Source organism: Epinephelus moara, chromosome 24, assembly GCF_006386435.1.
Source record: "Epinephelus moara isolate mb chromosome 24, YSFRI_EMoa_1.0, whole genome shotgun sequence".
NCBI lineage: Eukaryota > Metazoa > Chordata > Actinopteri > Perciformes > Serranidae > Epinephelus > Epinephelus moara.
In genome coordinates this window covers 37907384-37931713 of record NC_065529.1, presented here as the reverse complement: position 1 = coordinate 37931713, position 24330 = coordinate 37907384, and the positions used below count along the sequence as shown (strand labels likewise).

Here is a 24330-nt window from a genome sequence, read left to right as displayed (position 1 = left end):
CAAAGAGCCACTTAATTTTGACATGAGTTTAACTTATCTGTCTTCCATTTGGCTAAAAATTAACTGACGAAAACACACTTCTTCTTCTTCTTCTTCTCTGACTAACTTCAGAGCACTTCATGTGCATGTCAAAATGATGATTCGTGCATTGTTGGTGACAAAAATCTACACCAGTCGGCAATGTGAACATGAAATGTTTACAAACTGTCACAGTCCAAACATGTCCTGAACAAGGGTGGAAAACATTCAGAGCAGGTTTATCTAATCAGCTCTCGAAGTGAGTAAATTAAAAACTGCTGTTGTGGACATTAGCATTCATTTCTAAACATCAAATTCTGAAGATAGAGACTTCAAACTTCTGAGAAGGCAGTACTTTGACTTGAGGAGTGAGGAGTATCATTCCCCCTGCCAACCCTGCCAGACTGCAGCTATTTCCTTGTCTATAGTTATGTTTGATTGTCGAGGGGAGTCAAAGTCTCTGATAGATTTAGCCATGTGGCTGTTTTTCATAACATCTTCATTTATAGTTCAGTGGGTTTCTTGGCATTCCTCTTTGTGTCATGAATTGGATTATCTCACAAAAACATGAGGCAGATGGATTTTTTTTCCCATTTCAATCACTACTTGAGATTCAGATTCAGATTACTTTATTAATCCCCGGGGGGAAATTGTTTTTGTTCCAATGCTCCGTGCAAAGTAGAAATATAAATACAGCATGAATGGAAACATTCATACATACATAAAACATTCTTACTGAATTTACCCTTCATCTTGTAACAGTTACCTTTTTACAATAAACACTGTCAATCACTGGTGATGAGTTAATCTGTCAGTGAATAGGAATGATAACTGTCAGTTATTGTTCCTTTTAGCAGCTCATTCCTTCTCCGCAGCTCTCACTCACCTTTACAATAATTAACAGTATGAGCCATTTTACATTAACTTTCCAAGATTTGACCAGAACTCATGATCTCACCAAGAGTGACTTGAACAAAATCATCCTTAAAATCCAAATATATTAGTTTACTAATACAAGTCATGACACTTAGTATCTGCTAGCGCACAGGTCCAACAGCTAACGCCTACTTTTCCTTCTTATCTGCAATATTTTTACAAAAGTTGTCACATTCGTGAGTTTTTGAAATCACACGACCCCAAAGTGACCCAATCATTAAGGTTTAACCTGCCCTGCCTCCTTAAATTACTTACATAATCAACACTACCGAGTAACCTGGAGTTGTATAAAGACCACTCCTGGATGTGTCACCTCATTTCATTGGGAATGAAGACGTCTTAACAACAGGAAGTCTCTTGTTTGTCATCAGAACAAACCACTGGATCATCACTTTTTACTATCACTGAAATTATGGCTGTCCTCAATGCTGTGTGTCCTTGATGGATTATTAACTAACGTGAGCTGATCTTTATAGTCTGCCGAAAGCATCGGAGTGGTTCATACACTCTGAGATTTGCAGTGGCACTGGTTAAACTTTCTCATTCTCCTATCAGTCGGAGGGAAACTTATAGCTGATAGCTGGCTTGGCCGAGATGAAAATAACAGAGGACTAAAACAGTGGGCTCTCTGGATCTTTCTATTCTTCGTTGAAGGTTTGAAGAGAAACTTTTTACACGAGAGCAGCTGATTTAAATATGCCTCACAGTTGACAGTCTGCATTTTTCTTGCTGTCTTTGTTGTTAATATAGGCTCTTGGTTTATGTATAACTAAAGGTGAGGAGAATTTAAGAATAAATTAGAGGGAAGAGCAAGGTTGCACAATATAGAAATCCCTCTGGATCTAAGCATTCTTAACGACAGTTTAGAAAAAAGTGTCAGCTCCTTCTGCTGAACTAACCATGGTTGGTACAGGTGGCCCTGTGGCCACTTTCTCTGTGTGGGATTATGTTGTGTTTGCTGCAACAATTTTGGGGGCAGCCGGCATTGGCCTTTTCCAAGCCATTCGAAGCCGTAAGGAGACCAGCAGCGCTGAATTCTTGCTGGGTGGACGGCAAATGACAGCTGTGCCGGTTGCCATGTCGCTCACTGCCAGCTTCATGTCTGGTATCACAGTCATTGGCACACCGACTGAGGCCTACCGGTTTGGAGCCGCCTTCTGGATCTTCGCCTTTGCCTATACCATCATGTCTACTGTCACTGCTGAGATCTTTGTCCCGCTTTTCTACAGACTAGGAATCACCAGCGCCTATGAGGTGAGGAAAATGTCACAGGCTGTAAATCAGGGGTGTCAAATTCATTTTGGTTCATGGACCACATACAGCCCTATTTGATTTAATGTTGGCCAGACCTGTAAAACTGCGTAAAAACCTGTAAGTAACAACACCTTCAAATCTACCCTTTTTAGTGTGAAGAAGAATACATTTTGCATCATGCATTTTTCCACACTCACTCAGTCCTCTACTCAGTGTCATTACATTTGAATATTTCTCCATGCCTTACACTACAGTGTAGTAATGCTTGTATCACCACCACAAAGTACAATGAAAGCATTTGAGGAAGGAGGTGAAGTTATTGACTAAGTCTAACGTTTTGGCAGTGCCTTTACGGTTCCATCAATACTGATTAAAGTCTGATACAGATTCTTTTGTACTGAAGCTGCTGATTGACAATATTTTGCACAATATTCAGTATCTTTAAACAAGACCACAACAGGTATTCATTGTTTTTTCAAAGAGCTGTAATCTGGTGAGGGTGGAAAAGCCCCTGAAGCAGCATTTAACATGAAGTAGGATACATAAGTGCATCTATATTAGGTGTGCAAAGCCATCCAGTGGGTCACAGTGGACTCTTTGGAAGGTCGGTTCTGACCCTCAGGCCCTGAGTTTGACACCTCTGCTGTAAATGATTATAATGGTTATGGTTGATCATAAGGGCTGACACGTGCAGCAACAAACAACTTAAGGTGTAAAGATCAATACAGCGAGCATGCTTCATTGATAGGCTACAGAAATACAAGACTTTAAAAGTTAATGTGGTTAATGATTCATCCACCATGGTTGGCAACGCAGTTGATTTATTTAAGTGATCAGGGGTGCATGGCTATCAAAGGCTGCACAGAATTTAAGTGCTATAAAAGTACTTCCTTCCCAAAAACACCTTTAATAGTTTGTTAAGCTGGATGTTAATCACTGTGTCATTTCAAATCATTTTAATGATGTCTGACTTTGGAGGTTTTCCTTTTTATTTCTAGTACCTGGAGTTGCGCTTCAACCGGCTCATCAGGATAATCGGGACATCAATGTACATTGTACAAACGGTAAATAAAACATGGCTTAATTTTCATAAAAAAAGAATTATTCAATGACTTGTTATATTTAGATAATTAAAAACAAAAGTGCCAAACCACGATGAATGGGAAATCATTCCCAATCATCATGGTAAATGTAGCATAGTAAAAAGCAGCTGTCTTTTTCCTTTTTGACTTTATGTAAAATTGATTCTTGATACCAATTACATATGAATCACATGCTTGTTGCGTTTCCACCTAATCAACTAATGGTGGGCTCTCTTCTCAGGCCCTGTACACCGGGTTGGTCATCTACGCTCCAGCTCTAGCACTAAATCAAAGTAAGTGTATCTGTGGGCTCTTCTTGGAACAGTTATGAATAAAAAGTACTTTATGATGCTACTGTTTTCCAAAGGTACCTGTGTTAGTGTTGATTTGACCTGATAACAGAGTTTATATACTACTGATAGTAGCTAAGGGATACATTTGTGTTTCTCTCTGTCTTTTGTTTATGTCAAACACAGACTGAACCTAAAACAAAAGAGGTGACCACGTGTGTTTTTGTTTTAAACAAAGGGAACATTCACTGCTAGTGCCATGTTGAAATAAATGGCTAAACACACCATTTCAGAGACTTGGCTTGAAGTAACTTAAACTGTCATGTTATGTCTAAAATAGGTTTATTCTGAATCATAATGGAGCTTTTTTTGTCATTACTCAGTCACAGGACTTAATCTATGGGGAGTGCTGGTGGCTACAGGAGCAGTGTGCATCCTCTACTGCACTTTGGTTGGTATTGTGCATGTCGTTGTGCATGATCTGCGTACCAAACAATAATATAAGTGTTAAACTCACAGCTGTCTGGTTCATTGTGGTTTTATACTCTGGTGTCATCATCGTGAGCTCTAAAACCCTGAATGAGATTGCATTTTTACACGTTCTGTTCCCTTGTCTCAAAGTCAGTGGTGAACACACCAAATATGGCTTTACAGCCTTGTTGTGGTGGTGATGATGAAGTCACGTGGTCTTTGTGTAGTTAGTTTATAGCCCAACATTAGATGTTTCTGTAGCTCTGGCTACTGAATTTACACATCAAAAATCATATAAGTGGTGTTCTTTTGTGAAGATTACCCTACTGAACAAAACTTACAAGTATCATAAACTTCTGATTGCCACAGATTTTATTTCCTGCAATAATCAGAAATCCAATGGAAAAATCCCATTGGATTTTTAACAAGGGAACAAGGGTGATATTAACTTCCTGGTTAGCCTACAAAGAATGTCATCCGTGCACCACTCTATAAAACTGTCCGATCTACTTGTGATGCAAGTTCTCTTCATGATAATGTATAATTTTAACATCACAGTAAGCCTCAACTGGAACTAAATTGGAAAGACTTTAAAGTAGTGCTGGGAAATGATAAGCTGAATCAACATGGGTTTTGTTTCAGGGCGGACTGAAAGCAGTAATCTGGACAGACGTGCTGCAGATGGTGATCATGCTGGCAGGTTTTGTGGCTGTTATAGCTAGAGGAGCCGTACTGCAGGGAGGCCTGACAAAGATCTGGGAGGATGCCCGCCAAGGAGGGAGACTAGAGGCGTTTGAGTACGTACACAAGCAGTGTCAGATAGCATTTGTTGTAAATTTGTTTAAACCAACTGGGATAACAGATAGATCAACTTTCCTATAATTGTTTCTTGTACCTATTGCTCTAGTATCCCAGAAAGTTCACTGGGAACTGTTCTGCATGCAATAATCAAGGAAACTGACTATCAGTGATACCTGCTTTCTGCCTCAAACGTGTCATCTTACATAATCAGATGTTTGTACTGTTGATGGCCCGTGACATTACCTTCATTATTCTTTGACGTCTTGTTGACTTTTGTCACAGTTTTGACCCAGATCCTCTGAAGCGTCACACTTTCTGGACTATCGTGGTCGGTGGCAGCGTCATGTGGGTGTCCATCTACGCAATTAACCAGTCCCAGGTGCAACGCTACATCTCCTGCAAAACCTTGGGACATGCCAAGATGTGAGCGTTCCTGCAATGCAATGCAAATAGGATATTATAAGCTGTGAGCCAAGGTTCATGCACTGACAAGTCTTCTTTCACTTCTCAGGTCTTTGTATGTGAACATGGTTGGCTTGTGGGTGACTGTGAGCCTGGCTGTGTTTTCTGGCCTCACCATGTTCTCCATTTACAAAAACTGTGACCCATATACAAACGGCGATATAGGCACATATGACCAGGTAACTGCAATTTTATCTGTCTCTTTACATTTCAACACATTGAAGGAATGCTGTTTGTTGTGTAACAAAGCAGCACTGTTAACAGTAAATGGATTGTGTCTGTGAACCAGCTGCTGCCATACCTCGTGATGGATATTCTGGCAGACTACCCTGGAATCCCTGGCTTGTTTGTGGCTGCTGCATACAGTGGCACCCTCAGGTGAGGCCTGGGGCAAACAAGGAAAAATGCATCATTTTAAGTTAGAAATGCTGTGTTGATAAGGAAATAATCTTGTAGATAAGGTGCAAAGGTGAGGAAAGAATGAGCTGTCCATACCTGGGTTATGTTTCTTCCTGGGAAAAATCCATGTCACTGTCTCACCAACGACTGAACAACTTATTGTTTACATTTCAAGTCATTACTCATACATGGACAGGACATTACCACCTGCATGCTACCTGAGACTTATCTTATCTATATTCCAATCATTTCAAGTCTTCCTGTTCTGTCCTGTGACTAAGAGCTTACTGTTGCATATTTTTCAGCACGGTGTCTTCCAGCATTAATGCCCTGGTTGCTGTCACTGTGGAAGACTTTATTCTCCCAGTGTTCAAAAACCTCACAGAGAGACAAGTGTCCTGGATGAACATGGGCCTGAGTAAGTTGTGTAAAAACTACTTGCATACAGAGTGATGAAATAAAATCATAAAATACCGCAGTAATCATCAAACGGTATGCCTCGAAGAAGCTCAAAAGATACCAGTAGACACCAAGATAACCATTATCTTATCATGTTATTCTTAGGTCATTTTAAGTGTTTCCAGTTCCACTGTGTGAGTTACGACATGATGAGAAATGTGCTAAAAAATAGATATCCTGATAGTGGATGAAATGAAATCATTATTTGGGAAGAGTTTGTATGTACAAGCAGACTCCACGGGGCGTGTTGTACAAGCAGCGGTTACAATAATCTACAGTGTTTCGTCAGATAGATTTACTGTGGGAATACCTGCACAGGCTGGAACACATAGGTCCTATGAACTTCTTTTGGGAGGATAAGATAAAGGGTGTGGCTCCATTCAGCTGTCAAACAGGATCACAGTGTTCTTGTTCACTGTTAAAGTCTTTAAACAGAGCTGATGTGACTTTGTAAAACCACATGGAACGCAATTTAATACCTGTTTCACAACCAAGTGTGAAAGTAGGATATGGTGACCTAGATATATAAATAAATTCAAGGATGCATCGATTAATCACTTAAAGGTTTAATTTAAGGTTTTGCTAAAACTGACACTTGCCTGCTATGACACGATAAGCTTCCTACTGCAGCCACCAGTGGTGACAGTACTTGCTGTAAGTCTGATGGGGCTGACTGAAATGTCACAAAGAAAATGGATAGATCAATCCCCGTCACATCAGTGCTACTTTTATTTATTGTATGTGTAACATCTAACAGCCTTCAAACAGATAAAAAGATAGTTTTTTAAACTAACATTAGTTTTTAAAACTGAAACTCACTGCTTTTTAAGACGTTCAAGATGTGCAGATACTGTGGAAAAGCAAGACAAAACTGCTGAGAACATTTAAATATGTATGAAAACTTTATTAAAAGTTTAGCTAATCTGCCTTAAAATTTGCAACACAGCACATTCTGATTTACACTTTGAAAACTGTACTTGGATCCTTTATTTTTTTTCAATAATGCTCACTTTAACATGTCGCAGGTGTATTCTTTGGTGCCCTGTGTATTGCAATGGCTGGGGTTGCTTCAGTGATGGGCAGCGTTTTGCAGGTAAAAACCACACACCAACACCACTGCAGCCATTTGTTGCTCTACTGCACCACCAAGAGCTGAATATTAAGAACTACAAGCCTCCTGTTTCTACTTTCAGGCAGCCCTGTCTGTATTCGGCATGATCAGCGGGCCTCTTCTTGGTCTTTACCTTTTAGGCATGCTATTCCGCACATCTAATTCAATAGTGAGTATGTTCTTTTTACTGGAACATTCGCCTGCACAACTGCACCCTCTGACAACACAAAGAAATCTGCCTCATAAAACAAATGTGACACATACACAAAGTATTTGACTGCAGCAGTCGTATTTACTTTGCAGGGAGGACTTGGGGGAATGATCATTGGTCTGGTGTTGACTCTGTGGGTGGGGATTGGAGGCCAGATTTACCCACCCACAGCTGACAAGACAAATCCTCTACCGCTCAGCACCGTGGGGTGCAGCATTAAGGACCAAAACTTCACGACGACAGCTCCTTGGACCAGTCCGGTGACTCTGACCGAGCAGCCTGAGTGAGTCACGTAAACGAAGGTCCATCTGCTGTCACTCAAGCATGTGATGTGGTCACTGTAAAACTCAATAGCATTTTAATGTGGCAAATGAGTACAAAAATGACTCAATGCTTCAACGAAAAGTAAAACATTGTCAGAGCAGATTTTACTGTCACTACGCTAAGACAGCTCAGAGAGGGGATGCTCCCATGTGAATGCTGTAATGCTTTATTACTACACCCAAAATGTAACTTTATCAAATATGCTACACTCACTGCTTTTCTGGACAACATTTCAGAAATAGGTGTTTGTGTAGGCATATGAAGAACCAAAGACACTCAGGGTAGATGTGTAGACACTTTTTCAAACTTGACAACACTTGGAGTGTGTTTATAACTGGTATTAACATGTCATGTGACCCCATCACAAGTAGACAGCACTAAATACAAGTGTAAACGACCACCAAGGCGCATTGTGATCCAATCACTCAAACCACTTACTGGGGATGTCTGAGACACATTTTGAAGTGTAAATGCTAATGCATCCTAAAGAATCTCCAACAAGGATTATGGGAGGGTTCAGCAATACTCACTACTGGAATGTAGTGTTTGGTCATTCAGAACACCACACTCTCAGAGCAGCACAGCGTACTCTGGGCACTCCGTCTGGGGAGACGGAGCAGCACAGTGCTGAGTGGAATGAATGTGTGATTAACTTTATCGTTCATTAATTCATGTAGAAATAGAACACTCTGTTTCTTTAAACAACCGCGCTCGCAATTTAGTGTAGGCCTACGTTATTGGCGCAGGAAGTGGGGATTGTTTTGGTGACAGCGCGCTTACACTTTACAACTTGCCCATTTTATGATGAGTTGGACTAAATATTGTGTGACCGTCCACTGTTTTTCCGTTTGGAAGGAGATGAGTTGAATTCTGTTGACAGCAGCTTGAATGTGGAGGTAATCACCGAATAATGTAATGACTTAAAAATAAATGCGGGGGGCCCTTTGACCTTGCAGTGTCACAAAGGCAGTAACGAAATCTGAACATAAGTGGTCAACTGGAGAAGCATGATAGACACAGGTGTGAACGGAGATGTGTCTCGGATCACCTAAACCAAGTTAATACAAGGTGTAAATAGGCTTCAGGATGTTTGCTAATGCAGTAGTTAGTAGTTAGTTAGTAGTTAGTTGATTAATCGATTAGTCAACAACAGAAAATGAATCCCTGACTAATTTGAAGAGTGACCAATTCTTTCAGAATTTTGTTATGAAGAAAAATTACCAAATATTTTTTGGTTCAGTTTCTCAAATGTGATAATTTGCTGCTTTTCTGTTTTATATCACTGTAAATTGAATATCTCTGGGTTTTGGACTGCTGGTTGGGCAAAAAAACAAAACAAGAAATCCAGAGGATAATTGGCAGATTAATCGATTATAAAGATAATTGTTAGCTGCGACCCTCATGTTGGTATAACAAATGTAGCTTTACAGGAGGATGACAACTAAAATTATTTCCTATGTGTGTCAGTGTGAGGCCGCCTCTGGCAGACTCCTGGTATTCTCTGTCCTACCTCTACTTCTCTCTCCTGGGTACACTGGTCACAATCGTGTCTGGTCTGCTGCTGAGCATGATCACAGGTGGGACATTATTTCCTAACCGCTACTTTTACTGCAAGAGACACGTCCGTGCTTGTACGGTCTTAATGTTCCTTATTATAATCTTAACAAAACATAAACGCTTACTGTTTGGGAATATGTATGTATCTATTCCTTTTCAGGTGGATGCAAGCAAGAAAAACTTAACCCTGATCTGTTTGTGAAGAAGAATGACCTGATCTGCTTCAGCTCCAGGAGTGAATCAGAGGTAGGAGTCTGACTGGATTATTACATACAGATTTATATCGATTTTGCCATATGTAATTAATGGTTTGTTCTCAACCCACCACAGGTATCAGACGTCACAGGAAAGGCTGCGACAGACATTTATCTGGAAGCTGACAGGTCAACATTCCCAGACCATGAAGTGATGAGTAAAGATGTTGAAAAAGCCACCAAGCTGTGATGCTGCGACATCAATATACTGTATTGTGGAGACGTTTTTTTTCAACGGACATAAATGACAAGCTGCGATTATTGCGATGCTGCATCCACATGATGTATATGATCTGCAAAAACAAATAATTGTAACTCCATTTCCAGTATGTGCTTATTTGTGTTGATATGGGTTATGATGTGTTGTTCCCCACTATGACAGAGCTGCTCCCGTTTCCTGTTAAGCACCGAAATTTACTTTTATTGCCCTTTATTTAACTGTTCTCCCTGATAGCAGCTTATAACTTTATATTCTCTGCCTGAACACTATCCTTCATTTAATGCTGACAGAGACAGGCACACTGGAATATGGTATGATTCCATGTGTGATGGCATTACTGTATTTGTTTAACACCTGGTTATTTTTATATGAAAATTGTGCACTCTTTATGAACAGTCTGTGTAAATTAGTCACAAATTCTACTTGATAATAAACATTTTGTACAAAGTTCAACCGTGTTGACTGAAAACACATGTACACAAGCATACACATTCAGCACAGAGCACCTCAGTGAGTGTATGACCTTGGTATGTATGTGAGAGAATGGAGGACAGTGAAGCCAAGAAAAATAAATTTACAGTGCAGTTAATACATTGGCAACACAGCTCCCTGAGCTTCTTCTCCGGACTGTAAAATTTATTTGAACTGAGCGAGAAGGGAGGGACGGAGAGTGAGAGAGAGAGATTGAGCTTTGGTCTCTGTAACAACTGTGTCCTTTGTATCCTTGGCAACATACAATAGAGGAAGTTTACAAAGAACTGACCTGCCCACTTTCACCTGCCACTATGCCAGCAAATCAACACTAGCTGTTCCAGGTTTATAGGAAGTGGAGAGTCAGCCGTGACATGGAGGCAGACGCACTGCCAGCAAGGTGAACTGAGCCACTGTTTTCACTGACACAAACAATCAAGGTGAGTCTGATCTGTCGTTTACTTCATAATCAAGGTTTGGACTTGAGTCAAGTTTTCACATGAGAAGGAGATTAGGAATGTTTCCATTGTGGTGACTACAAAAGGTCAGAACAGGGGGGTAATTATGTGTTTTCTTATGGCGTACATAGTCACGTTGAGTGTGCCTGAAGCCATTTCCTGAAGCAGATCTGTTAATGTAATACATATGACCTACTTAAGATACTGTTTTCACTGCATGGACTTTAGATGTTAACTGAATATTACTAAGATAAGGGAAACAAAGATTTTACAGTGTTTACTAAAGTGTTTTTCAGCCTATGTTTTATTTCCCAGTACAGGACTTAACGGCCATGGCTACCATCTTTGCCACACTGGCTTGTTACCTTCTGGCCCTCTCTTTTGTTGCGGCACAAACAAATTTGACTGTCACACCTACAATAACAACCCCTGGCTTAAACCTGACACACACAACGGTAACTTCATCTAACTCTACTGTTCATGTAACTGTTATCTCAAACGTGACTGAGAACACGACTCCTTTAACCAACACGACCCGGGACAATGGAACATTCACCACGACTACAACAGCTGCGACTGCGAGCACAAGCCATCTCCAGACATCTCAGCCAACAACCATCATGACTCCACTAACAAACAGTACATCACAGATGACCACAACAGCTGGCAATCCAACATCTACTGCATTGACAGTGCCAACAATACAGACCACAGCAGGTTACATAAGCACACCTGATACTACAGTCATTACGACTGCAAATTCATCACACACTGTCAACACCACCTCAGATTCAATGTACAGAACCACAGAGGGTAAGCACCAGGCGTCAGTTTTATTACACATTTAACTGTAAGTTGATATTTAACTCATGTGAATGACTTTAATTTGTTCCTTTTTCCTGTGTTATTAGGTTTGGGACTAAACATGTCAGACAAGAACATGACTATTCTCTTTAGTGTTGTACTTGGAGTGTTTGCTCTGGCACTGGTTGGGTTCATGTTTCACAGATGCAAACATAAAATCCAGTACTTCCATCAACCTCTTCACAACACTGATGACACGGGTAAGGACTCCCACTTTATCACACAATTAATACAAACTATTATGTCTTTTATTAGCAGTCAAAAAATCCCTTTTTAATTTTCAGCAGATACGTTTGAGGCAGACGACGACACACTCGTAATTTCTGGAGGACTTTATGACGGCCATCCAATATACGACAACATGCCGCCAGACCCACCAGACCAATCTCAATTCCGCCTCGAGTTCCTTCATTAAGAAGAGAGTTCCTACAGTCTGAGATGTCACCTTTGGTGCTTGACAGGATGGACTAAATCAATTTTCCTTATCCACTCATTCATACAATTCCAAGACTGAAATTTCACCCCTGTGAAATTTAACTTCTTGATGTGAGGCTGATGGCAAGGAGGAAGGGAGTATTATGATGGGCAGAACATTCAAACGAGGACAATGCTGATCCATTTAAACATTACGTTTACTTACATCGCTGTTGATACCAGGATACATAAATATATTAAATATATTAAGACTGGAATACAGAACTACACAGTTTCCCCACACCAACAACATACACTTGTGCAGAATGAATGAGATTTCATGTGAACACCACTAAAGATGAATTATTCAACACAACTGTGCTACAACAAACTGAATACTTTCAAAGCACCTGAAAGCATAAAGCGTGACTCTACAGTAACTTAAAACCTTGAACATCCAAACCCAAGACCAACTTGCTAAAATGTAGGAACATGAACACCTAAATCAATCTGTTGTTAAAAATACTGATACTCTGATGCGTAACGATTTTTTCTTTGCATTTTAAGAAAAAAAAAAGGCCTGTTATTACTGTAAATACTGTCGAATTTATCTCTAACATTGCTATATATGTCTGTGAAGAAGTAAGAATTTGAACAGCTAAATCAATCTGTTGTCAACAATACTGTCGAACTGATCCACATCAATTGTTTTTATGCATGTGAAGAAAAAATGGCCTGTTATTACTGTAAATACTGTCTGACTGATCCCTAACAGTGCTACATGTCTGTGAACAAAGAATATGAACACCTAAATCATTCTGTTGTCAACAATACTGTTTAACTGATTCATAACGATTCCTTCTTTGCATGTCAAGAAATAAAATTAGCCTGTTTTTATGCATACTGTCCATTTGTTCACTAACAGTGCTACATGTGCATGAGAAGAAAACTGGAATTTAAATACCTGAACATCAATAATACTATTACGATTACGGTTTATCTGACCTGACCCGTAACAGCTCTACTTATCCAAAGATTTTCTCACTGGTAGTCTTCTTTTTTTTGTCACAGCCGGTAACAGCAGTCCAACCAGCATCTCTCATCCTTTTCACTGCAGCTAACTTTAAGGAGTTCCCTGGTGATTTATGAGTGACAGGGCTCTTGATCTAAAAACAAAATTCAATCCAATTTTTTTAAAAATAAAAATGACCAAGTATTATATCTTCTTTGACCATATATACAATGCACACATATATTTTTTCAGATGGCATGTTACCTTTTTGTAGATGTTGAGTTTGTAGTGTGAAGTGGAAGAATTAGGTGCCGGCGTACTTGCAAAGGTCTGACAAAAAAGAGAAACAGAAGGCCAAATCAGCTCTTGGCAATCTTATCTGATACTGTGTTCTTCTGACACATAAAGTATCAACCGATAAACAAACTCACCAAGAGATCATTTTGATCAGAGCTGTCAGACTTGGGGTCAAGCTCTATTGTGCTCTTCTTCCACTGCGCTGCCTTTTCAGCAGCAGGAGGTGTCCTTATTCTGTAGGACTGTGAGGGAATTCAAAGAGTAAATGTCAGCAGAAGTCATTAATATTTTTATTTAATTCAGAAAATGTCAAAATGATGCTGTATATTACTTTGATCTGTGAGGTTCTGCCAACCCTGTTTGTGACATGTCTTGGGGTTTTCAGTTCTTCATTGTGAATTTCCTAAGATACAAAGTAAATGTCAGTCTGAGTTATTATGAATTTTACAGTAGCAGACAATTACCTTGACTCAAACTCTTGTGCTGATCATCAAAGCCAATCAACATTTACTCTATAAATAGATTAAAGTGTTATTTACATTGGTCTTTGCTGTTGTTCCACGTGATGTTGTGATAGATTCAGTGTCCTGAATCCATTCTCCATCCTCCTTAACCACAGAAAAAATAAAATATTATCACAGTTAAATTTAAGTCTTGGCACTATCATTCAGTAATACTCAGGTCCGTTCTGAATGGACCACAAATGACTCGCTAACATGTCAAGTTTGTAAAAAAAAAAACCCACTGTTTTGAAGTATAGTGAATTTTTGGCACAGAGCTTTTATTACGAAGTGCAGTTTCGAAGTGCATACACAAGTATGACGCTGATTGTATTACACTGTGTGGACTTTAAACTAATGACCTACGGAAAAATCTGGATCCCGTGGCTGGACCAGTAAGGAACCACTGGCAAACGATACCATACGATATACTTTATTGTCCCATAGGGAAATTTGTCTTAGACTCATATGCGCTGCATACAATAAAAACACCAATAAACAGTACAGTAAATAAACATAACAACAAATAACACATACCCCCTCCCCAGTGCAGTACAGTAGGCTATAAATAACATCAGATAACACATACCCCCCCACGCCCAAACATATTGCACATGTCCCATAGAAACATAGGAAACACCATGGAGCTATTTCACAATCCTACTACCTCAAGCAGCATAATTTAGGAGTTGGATTGAGATTGGTACAAGTGACCTTTTAAAACGGTTGGACTGAAAATACCGAGAATGACATTTCTACTACAAATGTATGCACATACAAATACACAACCTTTGCATGCACAGTGAAACACCTTCCACTCACAATTAAGGTGAAAAATGGACAGTATGTCTGGACTAAAAGGGCTGTTGAAAGATTATAAGTTGGTGTCCCTGATGGACTCAGTGGGACTAACAGGTGGGTTAATACACAGTGTACACAGTATTTTCACTAGATCTGTCTTCAACATGAAAACGCATTCAAATTCCAGTAATAATTATGTAAGAATGCAAAATAAGTTAGAGGTGCAGTCAGAGATTCTAATCCAATACACTTTTTGCCAATACTTAGTAAATATCTCCTCACAGCCTACTGTTCATTCTGTGTGTGCACTTAAAAAATATGTCCCTGGCTCTGTAAACGGGAAACAAAGTGGCTGAGAACCAACAGCACACACTATTTCAGCCAATCAGCAGTAGGGGGCGTTAATGCTCATACACAGGATAGGGGAAAGGCCATAGATGTATAAGGAGAAAGACAGTGGGAGTGAGAGAAACTGTAAAACGAAGCTTCTGGGGTGAGGTGTATGATTTTGAGTGTTAAATTCAAATATTAACAATCCTTCACCAGAATCACAAATTCCACCTTTATGACAACTTGACTGGATTTCCAGCCTCAACAGTTGTGAAAATGCCTGAAATAAAACAATTTTCTCAATCTCTTAAAAAAAAACATGTAAGCAGATTAAACTCACAGCTTTCTTCATAACTGCAGCACTTCCATCATCTTTGCTATGGGAGGACACTGTCATGGCCTTGGAAAAGTGAAATATGTGTCTCTTCGATGACCTCTCTTTTGGAGTCTCTGAAAATCTCCCTTGGTTCTCGTTTGAGGTGGGTGACTAGAATTTTAAAGATTAAATCTTGGTTAAACACGTTTCCAACAAACCATGTCGTCAGTGGTAGCCTATTTGCTCATGTGGAGGTTTGTACCTGCTTGTTTCTTGCTTCTGAGAGCTGATTTATTTTCACTGATGGCATTTCTTTCTTCAGCTCAGTCAGCTCCTTCTGCATGTTATCCTAACCGCAATGAAAAGTGTTTCTCAAATAATAAACTGTCTCAAGTACAACTTGTTAAAAAGCCAAAAATACACTGCACCTGATTCAAACTAGGACATACCTTTTCTACCAGTTCTGTCTTTAGCTGTTGCTTCAGCTGATCATTATCTGTCTTCTGCTTGGTGAGAGCCAACTCCTGATTTTAAGAATTTAGTTTCAACAATGTTATGATATCATTCATTCATTATCTAATTGTTTCATGTGTCAATCAACATAAATTGTCAGCATTCTACACCATCATACCAGTGATTTCCTATGGGCAACAGCCTCCATCTCTTTCTTCTTGATCTCATCAAGCTCTGCGTCCTTTTCTTCAACCATCCGGTCATACTGGCCCTAGTGAAAACAAGTCAAATCCTCTCCAGTGCAACATGTCTTTAAATTGACAGTCATGCTGCACAAAATCATTTCCAGACAGTAAAATGTATGCTTTATGATGACCTTACCTTATGTTTCTCCATCAGTGCCACCATATCTGCTATCTTATGTTGACACTTGAGTTCTGTGTCCTCCTTGTTCTTGATGGCCTCCGCTGCTGTTGATCTGAGCGTCTGTACCTGGAAAACAGGTGCTTTTGTTTTCATTTGTTTATCCTGAGCACCTAAAAATGTGGGAAACAACATAACGTTACATAATAAACCTCATTCTCAAGCTCTGCTGCAAAGGTTGATTTGGACTCAAGATCCTGAAGCAATTTCTGACGGTCATCTTCATTCAGTCTTTCAAGGTTCTGTAACTCCTCCTGAAGACTGTGGATCTAAAGACAAAACAACCATCAGGTACATAGGCCTACTAATTAATCTAAATGAATTGTAACAATATTAAAAACTGTCAGATACATATAAAACACTGCCATACCACAGTTTCAAGTTGACTGGATTTTGCAGTCCCCTTTGCCATTTGTTTCTTAAGCATTTTATTCTGAAAATACACAATTCAGCTGTTAGCTGTTTGTCATCCAACGTGCTGTAAATCTTTAGTTTGACAGTCATCACAAACCTCTTTCAGGTATTCCTCCTGGGCTTTAAGTTTTCCTTCAAATTTCTTCCTGAGGTTGCACAGCTAAAAAACAAACAATTTCCTTGTTATTTGCAGAAAAAAAAAAATCAATAGTAACAATATTACACATGTTCAGATTTTCAAACACCTTTGTTTCCATGGATTTGATCCAGTTTTCTTTTTCTGTAATTTTCTCCTGCAGCTCTTTACACTAAGACAATAATCACAAAGACATCATCATTTGATACTTTTAGCACAAGCGTTTTTATATGGCCCTAAGTTTCTATTGATAACTGGTTTAGTCGGCATACTTACAGTTCCTTCAATTTTCTTCTGCAGAGTCTCAGTTTCCTGATATTTCCCCTGGGTTTTGCTTTTAATGGTGTTTACTTCCTCTCTATTTATAGAAAATACAAAAATATAAATCTGAAAAAAAAAACTACACACTATCAAATCTCTTTAGATTATTTAAGTGCAAACTAACCGTAAACTGAGGTTTTCTTCTTCCAGTCCTTGAATTTCTCTTGAGAGCTTCACAGCCTTCTCCTCACTCACCTGATCAGTCAGGACAGACTCAGAATGATAGTAATTAAAAACAAAACTGACATCTAACGCAAACAGATAATGTACACACAAAAATGGTCTATCACATTTGGTTGGATAATTCAGACCTTCATATTTGCCTCAATGGCTTTTATATTGGAGGATCCGCTCTCAAACTGCTGCTGAATGGCTGTCTTCTCAGACTGCAGCTCATTAAAGTTGGATAATAGCTCTTTGTACTGTACTCTTAAAAATGACATAAATTAAACATTAGACAAGATTACGATACGATAACGACAGTTTAATATGATATTCTATGTGCTAATATTATGGAATAACCGGCTATTAAAGACTCACTTATGCTGTGAGATGTCTTTTCTCAGTTGTTCCATCTGAAGGGTGTTTTCTTCATTTTTCTTCACTTCAGTAGACAGTTGACCCTCCAGCTGCTGCACTCTGATCTGAGGGCATAATACAAAAACACAGTGTGGTGAAGCTATGTACTGAGCTTAATTTAACAGTCAATCTTCTTATTGAATATTTTTATTCACTAAGAAAGATCTCCACTGTGGGTAAGAGATGATGAGTGCAACAAGAAAATGCATGTAAAAACCTCGATCACTGTGGACTTCTCCTTTAAATCTTCTTGTGCCTTTTCAGCAGCTTCACAAGCCTTTTTCAGTCGGTCATTTTCCACAAAGGCAGCCTCTGCTTCATCCTGTATCAACAAAAAATGTTACGTAGGGCATGAATTTCCAGGTATCTGTACTTGACTATGGAATAAACATCCCTTGTCCTTCTAAAATGAAGTATCTACTTATATCACCTTAAATAGCTGGGCTTCTTCGGTTTTCCTTGAAAGCTCAGCTGTGAGTTCCTCCACTCTGACTTCAGTGACGTCTATCTTAACCTTCATGGACTCAATGGACTGAGATTTTTTGTCCTGAGAGCAACAATGGCATACTGTGAGCATCTTCAAGTTCTCTTCTGTCACATTCAGACTTCAATGAATGGTTGGGAAGCAAAGAATACACTCCTCTAGAAAATTAAAACACGCCCTACCAATTCATCTTCAAGGATTTTGATCTGCCCATCCCTCTTTGCACTCTGCTCCATGCTCTCTCCTGTTGTGTGAAACATTTTCCCTCAGCTTGGGAGAGCATGAAATAAAAACATCTACATACTTTACTCAGTGAGGCTTACCCAAAAGTGTGTTTCTCCTTTCAAGTTCCTCGTTGTTCGCCTCGAGTTTATCCTCAAGCTCCTTGGCCCTTGAAAATGGGTCATGACAAGAACATAACGACATGGGGAAAATTTTGTATTTGGTCAGGAAAATGCTCTGAATTTTCAGCAGCTAATTATACCTCTGTATTTCTACGGCTAGTGAATCCTGTAGCTCCTGAATGGTTGTCTGAATCTGCTCCAGCTTCTCTGCTTGTTGATTTTTAACTCTGCTGAGCTCCTGCAGGCGTAAGTCTTTGTTTCGAATCATCTCTGCATATTCTTCTTTACTTTGTTCCAGCATTGCAGCAGTAGCTTCATGATTTTTCTGAGGGGTAGAGACATTTCTAATCAAAGCAGACAATTCATGACAGAGCCCAGTTTCACTGAAAATGACAAGAATCTCAACACACTCACCTCAGTTTCTTTACAGCGCTGCTCTGTGGTTTGCAGTTTTTGAAGGAGGGATTCCTGAGCGTTTTTTGAGCTTCTGAGAAGTTCATTCTGTTCACCTGAAAAGTTAGTAAACATTTAATGATATAATCCTTGGTCTCCTTCTTTAGTGTCCCTTCAAATGACAAAATGTACTAATACTACAAAATGTGCTATAATTTAGAGCAAGGTTTACTTTTCCATAAGCAGCTATTGCAAAATACTGACACATTTCACACACAAGAAATAAGAACTATTTTAACTTTAGTAATAGTTCAAGTATTTTAGTTGTTGATGTTGCAGTCAAAGCTGCAATGTAATGCCCAGTTCAGACCAATGATTCACGACGAGGTGAGTTGAAACGTGCAACTATTTGCAATGCGCCTTTCTGCAACGTTTTAAAGACCTGCTGGTTCACACCAATGCAACTAGATGAGACAGTGTATCATCTCTATGCAACAACTCTCTGTACTTCAGTTCGATTTCAGGCTTTTCAGGCTTATTTTGTGGCTGAATATAATTTGTTCCTTCTTAAAATATGAATGAGGATAGTGATAGTGAAATACTGGCTACAGTTGCATTTGAGGTCGTGATGAACAGCGAAACACAAAAGGAGCATCAGATGGACTGTATGCATAATAAATACACCACATTATTACACGGCTCTATTAAATGCTGTATTCTGATTGGTCAGTAGCAGCATTCTGCGGTCTGATATTACTGTGTAATGACCGCTGCTAGTAGCAACGGTCATTACACACAGTTGCTATGTAGCCCAGCGTTGCTAGGGATGCTGCCCTGCAACACTGCAGCTGTCAAACAACTTCCGAGGGAAAAAACAAACAGAAGTGGCTGATTTTAACGGATGCCGCTGAAGAAAAAGAATACCTACAGACTTTCTCTGCCAAAAACAAAAGAACCCGGAATTGAATACACACTCGGCAGTCATGCTTAATGACATTTTACGCGAGTTTTATGCCTCAGTTCAGTCCACTAAGCCTGGGTGAGTACAAAACTTTCACCAAAAGTTGTGGAATCCGGTCGGTTTTAATGCACTTCGCAGAGGCAGACAACATTATTTATTTAACTGATAATTAGCCGTGTAATAAGCGGGATAATGTATAATGAGCCGGTGAATACTGGCTGTCGGGAGTTATTTTCCCAGTATTCACCGGCTCATTATACATTATCCCTTACATAATGTAAGTAGTGCCAATTAGTTAGTCAATGATAATGTGTGTGTGTGTGTGTGTGTGTGTGAGGGGGCATACGTGCATAATGATCTTACTTGTTGCATCCTGAAGTTGTTTGCAGTGCTCCTGGGTTTCATGGAGGTCAAGCAGGAGTGTTTGTAGCTCGTTTTCCTTATCCTTAATTTTCGTTTGAAGTTCTGCAACCTGTGAATGTGAGTGTTAATCCTTAATCTGCCTGTTTCAAAAGTTACCAAATAAAGTGATTTGAAGGCCATTTTATTTTACTAACCTCTTTCTCCTTCATATTATATCCTTGATGATATTTCTCTTTGAGATCATCAAATTGCAGCAAGCCCTCTTTGGCTGGAAGAAGATAAAATGGTACATTTTTCTTGTTGGAGGACATGTTGTCTTGCTTGTTAATCGATCAATAATTCATCGTATGTCACAGTAGATGTTTAAGTTATTTCTGGCTAATTAAAATTTCTCTTAATATTTAGAGTTACTGTGGTGAAAAGCCTAAAGTTACAGTAAAAGAAACCCAAACCTTTCCGCATCTCTTGCTGATCAGCTTCTGCTTGAATGCGAAGGGTTTCAAATGCTTCTATCAGTTTCTACAGAAAAAAAATCACATGTAAATTCACTATCAAAACTTCTGTCCTGCTGTTTTACTGACTTCTGTGCCACACATTATTATTTAAAAAGGAAAAAAAGATATAGATTTGGAGGTATTTTACCTGAATACTTCGACTGTTTTCCATAAAGAGACCATGTGTTTCTTCTCTTTCAGATTCAACTACAGAATGTAAAGATATGTTAGAAAATATGCAGCAATGTGTCATTATATTCAATCTCTTACTAATATGGCTGGTTAAGACCCATATCCTGGTAGAAAAATATGAAGTGTGATTTACTTACATAGATGCACTCTCTCAGCTGAGTGTTGCAGAGTATCTTTCAGTACATTACACAAGTTCCTTGTTGCGCAGTTTCTGTATTCAAAATTTAGAATTTGAAATTAGTAAAAAAAATGTATACAGACAAAACATTAAGATTTAAAAATTACATTGATGTTTATCTAAACCAAACAAAGCCCGTACTTCTTCCTCAAATCCTCATTTTCACTGATCTGTTCCTCCAGTTTTACGCTGAGACTTTCATGTCCAAACTGTAAAGACATAAAACACACACACACACACACACACACACACACACACACAATAAGACACAGCAACATCAAGTGTTAAGTATACTATTCATCTCTTATATATATAATACCTCGATTAAAAAAGGAAAAGAATATGTGGTTAGAGTGAGAGAAAGACTGAGAAAACTAAGGCACACACCTGCAGTTCCTGAATGACTTTGCGCTGAGTTTCAATTGTTCTTTTGTTGTCTTGGAGTTTCCTTTCCTTTTGCACAGTGTCGGAGTCTACCTTGACCTTCCAGCTCTTAATTTTGTCCACTTCATCAAACAGCACAGAATAAAGCTGTCCAGGATTGCAATTACTCTGGGGAATATTAACAATAATGGGAAGTAAAATGACACTTTTGAATAAACACGTTGCAAAGGCCAAGTCTATCCTATTCATGCTTCACACATTAGTACAATGAAAATATTACCTTGCCTTTTTCCATTGGTGGCACGACTTTCACCTTGGTATTGTCTTGGGGAGAGACAATAATTCATTCATTATAAGGTTTATTATACTTGTCAACTCTTTATCCTGAAAATACACTGCTCAAAAAAATGCGGGGAACACTTAAATCATCAGATCTTGATGAAGGAATTATTCAAGTTGAAAATCGTAACTGATTCATTGCATTATTTGTTGAGAACAAAATGCTGTAACAAAGGTCGATGGAAATGAGAGCTGGATTCAAAATCACATCGAAAATCAAAGTAAAAAATTGAAATCACAGGCTGATCCAACTTGCATGAATTTTATCACAGCAACTCATAATGTGACTCAGTATTGTGTATGGCCCCCTTGCTCTGTATGCACTCCTGACAATGTCTGGGCATGCTCCTGATGAGTCGGCGGATGGTCTCCTGGGAAATCTACTCCCCGACCTGGATCCTGCCGTCTGTGGGGGTACTTTGCGGTATTGCATGCACCCATACATAACATCCTGTAGGTGCTCAACTGGATTTAAGTCAGGGGAACCAGAGGGCCAGTCATCTAGCCTTCGTCACACAGGAACTGCCTACATACTCTGGCCACATGAGGCCGGTCATGCTGGATGATGTTACAGGCAGCGTTGTTCACCACGGCGTCTCCAGACTCTTCATACCTGTCACATGTGCTCAGTGTGAACCTGCTCTCATCTGTGGAGAGAACAGGGTGCCAGTGGCAGACCCGCTAATTCTGCTGTTCTCTGGCGAATGCCAGTCAAGCTGCATGGTGCTGGGCTGTGAGCACAGGTCCCACTAGAGGATGTCGGGCCCTCATGTCACCCTCATGGAGTCTGTTTCTGACAGTTTGGTCAGAGACATGCACACCAGTAGTCTGCTGGAGGTCATTTTGTAGGGCTCTGACAGTGCTCCTCCTGTTCCTCCTCTCATAAAGGAGCAGATATTGGTCCTGCTGCTGGGTTGATGCCCTTCTACGGCCCTGTCCAGCTCTCCTCTGGTAATGGTCAGTCTCCTGGTATCTCCTCCATGCTCTTGAGACCACCTTCTTGTGACTACACGTATAGATGTGCCATCCTGGAGGAGCTGGACTACCTGTGCAACCTGATTAGGCTGCAGGTACCACCTCATGCTACCAGTAGTGACAAGGACACTCGCAGAACACAAAACTAGAGAAGAATCAGTCAGGAAAGATAAGGAGAGAGCAACTGTCTGTGGCCACCACATGTAAAACCATTCAGTTTTTGGGAGTTGTCTTGCTTTTGCCTCTCCATTGCACCTGTTGTCACTTTTATTTGCAGTAAAGCAGGTGAAACTCATTCACAATCACTTTTGCCTTCTAAGCGGACAGATTGATATCTCTGAAGTCCCGGTGTTATACTGTGACCCTTAAATATTCCCTTAATTAGTTTGAGCAGTGTATATAGCCCGTGCTGTTTAATAGAACATACCTTGTCTGGTTGGTTTGGTTAGTGTCACCACATTTGTCTTGGGTAATGGCATGCTCTGCTCTTTCTCAAAATATTTACTGCAAACCTATGGGAAAACAATTATGCTAATGATAATTACCTCTTACATGACAGCAATCATTTATTAATCCTTTCAGCCTAGAACAAGGGAAACAAAACATACAAGTGTACATACTGTATATTAATGACTTCCACTGCTAGTAAAGTAAATAAATAAACAGTTGGCTTGTTATTGTACTGAAGGAATGTGTCAGTGCTAAGTTAGCATCCAAGTGCCTTGATTTTATTCATTAATATTTACTGGTGGTTAATTAAATTACCTGTTGCGAAGTATTGGTGAAATCACCACTTTTTTCAACGACTTCCTGAGGTCGAACAGCAGATACCTGTGCGGTATTCATGTTATTCACCCGGGGAGGTACCAACAGTTTGAAGTTAAAGCCTCGGTCTCTGTCCATCCTGAAATGACCACACAGATACAGCTTCTATTAGGCTATCAAACGTAAAGTAGCTACGTGTAACTGACACTTAACGGTTAACGGCTAAATTAGACTATTTTGTCGGAATAAACTATGAGACGTAACGTAAATGTCTGACAGTCTTCATATTATTTAATTTCACCCAGTAATATGATATTAACCATTATTTAGGATAGGTTAACTAACGTTAAGCTAATAAACGTTAACGTTAGCTCTCTCCTAGCAATTTAGTTTTGCAAACAAGTTTACCGGCGTCACTTGACGTTAGCTTATGTTACTTTGCTAGTTAGTAATATGACCTACCTTAATTATTTCCTACGAAACATGTCGAAATAACTACCAGGCAAAAACATTTAAAGTTGTCACGACATTATTTCGGCAAACAACGGTCAGGTAGTTACTCACCTTAACGGTTTTAATCTGACGACTGTGTGCGGGCGCGTGCAACAACTGTCCCGTTCTAAAATGTAACGTGACATTAACGGTTCATTTCAAACTTTGTGTTAACGGCCGCTCCGATGATTAACGTTAGATCCATTATCGGACAACAGCACCAGCTCTAATGGAGTCTCCTCGGACACACTCGCAGGAGATGCTCGATTTGCGTGTATAATTAATAATGTTATGTAACAAAACAGCACTGAGGATGCAGTGTTGGAGA

The 24330-nt window shown here is 39.5% G+C and overlaps 3 protein-coding genes across 5 annotated transcripts; 2 read left to right on the top strand and 1 right to left on the bottom strand.

The window, feature by feature from the left end:
- Positions 1-1296: 1296 nt before the first annotated feature.
- Positions 1297-10296, top strand: slc5a8l (solute carrier family 5 member 8, like). Its single transcript, XM_050039381.1, has 15 exons — positions 1297-2208; positions 3207-3272; positions 3532-3583; positions 3964-4031; positions 4694-4848; positions 5135-5275; positions 5364-5493; positions 5604-5692; positions 6019-6131; positions 7198-7265; positions 7366-7452; positions 7587-7777; positions 9286-9395; positions 9536-9621; positions 9706-10296. The coding sequence occupies exons 1-15, from the start codon at positions 1855-1857 to the stop codon at positions 9817-9819; spliced, it is 1824 nt and encodes a 607-aa protein (XP_049895338.1). The 5' UTR covers positions 1297-1854; the 3' UTR covers positions 9820-10296.
- A 342-nt stretch (positions 10297-10638) lies between these two features.
- Positions 10639-12947, top strand: si:ch211-105j21.9 (sialomucin core protein 24-like). Of its 3 annotated transcripts, none has more exons than XM_050039388.1 (4): positions 10639-10760; positions 11094-11591; positions 11690-11842; positions 11927-12947. In XM_050039388.1, the coding sequence occupies exons 2-4, from the start codon at positions 11111-11113 to the stop codon at positions 12055-12057; spliced, it is 765 nt and encodes a 254-aa protein (XP_049895345.1). In that variant the 5' UTR covers positions 10639-10760; positions 11094-11110; the 3' UTR covers positions 12058-12947. The 3 variants fall into 3 exon arrangements, with proteins under 3 accessions (XP_049895345.1, XP_049895346.1, XP_049895344.1); XM_050039389.1 differs by having other exon boundaries at positions 10641-10760; positions 11099-11591; positions 11930-12947; XM_050039387.1 differs by having other exon boundaries at positions 10641-10760; positions 11099-11591.
- Positions 12948-13081: 134 nt separating this feature from the next.
- Positions 13082-23648, bottom strand: sycp1 (synaptonemal complex protein 1). Its single transcript, XM_050037959.1, has 34 exons — positions 23511-23648; positions 23173-23257; positions 21712-21755; positions 21435-21599; positions 21189-21256; positions 21007-21080; positions 20826-20884; positions 20636-20702; positions 20378-20451; positions 20184-20292; positions 18881-18975; positions 18607-18791; positions 18446-18513; positions 18305-18366; positions 18069-18185; positions 17856-17960; positions 17600-17703; positions 17371-17488; positions 17184-17254; positions 17015-17096; positions 16848-16910; positions 16700-16762; positions 16559-16621; positions 16341-16457; positions 16147-16257; positions 15944-16036; positions 15762-15836; positions 15575-15661; positions 15337-15483; positions 13905-13973; positions 13697-13768; positions 13500-13607; positions 13333-13398; positions 13082-13222 (listed from the first exon to the last, which is right to left on the bottom strand). The coding sequence occupies exons 1-34, from the start codon at positions 23646-23648 to the stop codon at positions 13082-13084; spliced, it is 3165 nt and encodes a 1054-aa protein (XP_049893916.1).
- Positions 23649-24330: the final 682 nt, after the last annotated feature.